Here is a 2,297-nt window from a genome sequence, read left to right as displayed (position 1 = left end):
TACAATAAATGTTCTTCCCCTTTTATGTACTGCAGGAATTTGGTGCTTTCCTTTCTGTAAGCTGTTGTGGAAAAACATCAGTTTCAGCCCAATTCAAACTGATTTTATGAAAACCTTTGTGTATATATGCAAGTTATCTCCTTCTTCTCTTGCCTTACAAGATAACTTCCTCAGGTCATCCGACTCTGATTGGCTCTCTCCTGTGGAAATTAAGGAAGTCTACAGGAAATCTGGAAATCAGGAAATCTACATCCTGATTTTTGAAACTGACTTTTCATTCACAAACCCATAGCTGGAAGGATCCTTAAAAACCGCCTGGTCCAAATCCCTATTTTTCCAAAAGGAAAAACTGAAGTCCAGACAGAGGACTATATGGGCCATAGTGTTAATGAGTGGCTGAGTCACACCCTCTTCTGGGCTTCGGTTTCCTTATTTATAACTGAGGGGCTTGAACTCCGAAGAAGTGTCTAACTCTGGTATAGATGTAAGACTGGCACAGACATCTTCCTCTGAATGAGTATTGCTCAACCTTCCCCTCCCCCCATTATCATTCCCTCCCCCCTCCCCTACCACTCAGTGAATTTTTTTAGACTTTTTTTCCCACACACACCATTGAGATTTTAATACTAAAGATATACCAATTATCTCCTTATGTACTGTGGCCCTTGAGAGGGCAGTGGATGGTGGCCACTCACAAGTGATGGTGCAGAGACCATTGTGGTCCTTCATTATAGCCCTCCCAGAGGCAAGCAGCACGGGGCAGCCAAGTCTTGGCTGGACACAATGCAATGATGGAGGATATGATTTTTTTTAACCCAATGGAATTGAACAGACATCTTAAATTATGCTGGGCTTTAGTTGAAGGTGGGGATTCTGAATTCAGGGTCTTCTCTAGGGCAGTGGTTCTCAACACTGGCTGTACTTGGGAATCACCTGGGAGTTTTGACACTCACATCTGGTCCCAGTCTCAGAAATTCTGATTCCATTTCTCTGGGGTGTGGCCTGAGCATGAGGGCTATTTTAAAGCTCCCCAAGTGACTGTAACACACATGATTGAGACCCTCTGTTAGGTTGCTTAGTCAATCAAATAGCTCTCTGTGCCTGGTTTCTCCTGGTCTAGGTACCCACCACCCTTGGAGGCAGCAGGGCCAAGTGTCCTGGGAAATCCAGAAACCAGAACATACTTTCTCTGTGCAGGGCCCTAGGTTATCTAATGCAGCAAGCAGTCAAGTTTTTCTATAGACCTGAATTTCCCAAAGCCAATGCTTGAGGCACTTAACCAGCTCTCAGCAACTCTCTCCCTGCCTACACCAGTTTGGAGTTCATTAGAAACCATGGGAGCACCCACCTTCTCCAGGGCAGTTTCAAAAGTCATTTCAAATTCAATTGAAAGGTAGCATAAGCCTCGGCACCTCTGAAGTTGGAACAAGGGGAAGAAGAGTGGGAAAACCAAGAATGGCAGGGCAACATGGCGCCAAGAACTTGGGGACTCTGCACCAGGCTAAGGAATTAACCAGCTCCAATCTCCCTATGTCAGAGCAGCAATAAGGAAACCTACCAGTGCATCGGCTTTGTGCTTCAGCTTCTTAGCCTCTTGCATGTAATAATCAGCATTGTGAACCCTAAACAAACGAAATGAGCTCATTCAGAAAGCAATGTTTCATCTTTTCATTAAAAGACTGAATTGTCATACTTTGGGGGGCTATAAATCCATTCCTATACAATGCCTTGAACAGGGCTGATGGATGCTTGTCACACATATAATAACCAAGCTTGAAATAATCCAGTGAGTGAGATCGGTTCCTAATGGCCCATTAGGATAAATACCTACATCCTCCAACCCCAACCACTCAAGTTGCCCAAACAGATCCAATAGAATCTAGCTGTAATTCTCTTTGTTGGCACACAGTTCTACCTGAGGACATGGGTAAGCAAGGAGGACTAAGCAACCTAGGATTCAGCACCTGCCTTTGGAAACAGCAACAGAGCTCTGTGTTTAAAATCAGCCAATGACATTTCTAGGTGGGGATAAGGATGTATGTGAGGAGGAGGAATATACTTTTAAGGCTATACGAGCTGCATAGCTGCAGCTAAGGTCTTATTTCAGGTGACATATGCATGGTGCTCGAAAAGCCATACTGCCCCCACCCCCATCCACTGCTCCCCAACTGGGTCCAGAGAATCTGGGGACAACATACGAGTCATCAAAAGTGAGCTTGGGTCTCCGGACATTGGTGGTGCTGGTGGACAGAAGGGGCAGAGCCGCCCACGATGTCATCTCCAGGTGACTGCTATCC

At 45.4% G+C, this 2,297-nt stretch overlaps 1 protein-coding gene across 1 annotated transcript in view; it reads right to left on the bottom strand.

Moving 5' to 3' along the window:
- The window catches only part of LOC104989003 (AF4/FMR2 family member 2-like), a gene marked incomplete at its 3' end in the record, with an annotated part of 7,911 nt that extends 5,620 nt beyond the window's left edge, over positions 1-2,291 (bottom strand). Inside the window, exons 1-2 of the mRNA XM_010840514.1 lie at positions 2,199-2,291; positions 1,559-1,622 (exon numbers count right to left, since the gene is read on the bottom strand). Coding sequence (XP_010838816.1) covers positions 1,559-1,622; positions 2,199-2,278 — 144 coding nt within the window. The remainder of the gene's footprint in view (positions 1-1,558; positions 1,623-2,198) is intronic.
- Between the last annotated feature and the right edge of the window lie 6 nt (positions 2,292-2,297).

Source organism: Bison bison, unplaced genomic scaffold (genome assembly GCF_000754665.1).
Source record: "Bison bison bison isolate TAMUID 2011002044 unplaced genomic scaffold, Bison_UMD1.0 scf7180017846680, whole genome shotgun sequence".
Lineage (NCBI taxonomy): Eukaryota > Metazoa > Chordata > Mammalia > Artiodactyla > Bovidae > Bison > Bison bison.
This window is presented reverse-complemented; position numbering and strand designations above follow the sequence as displayed.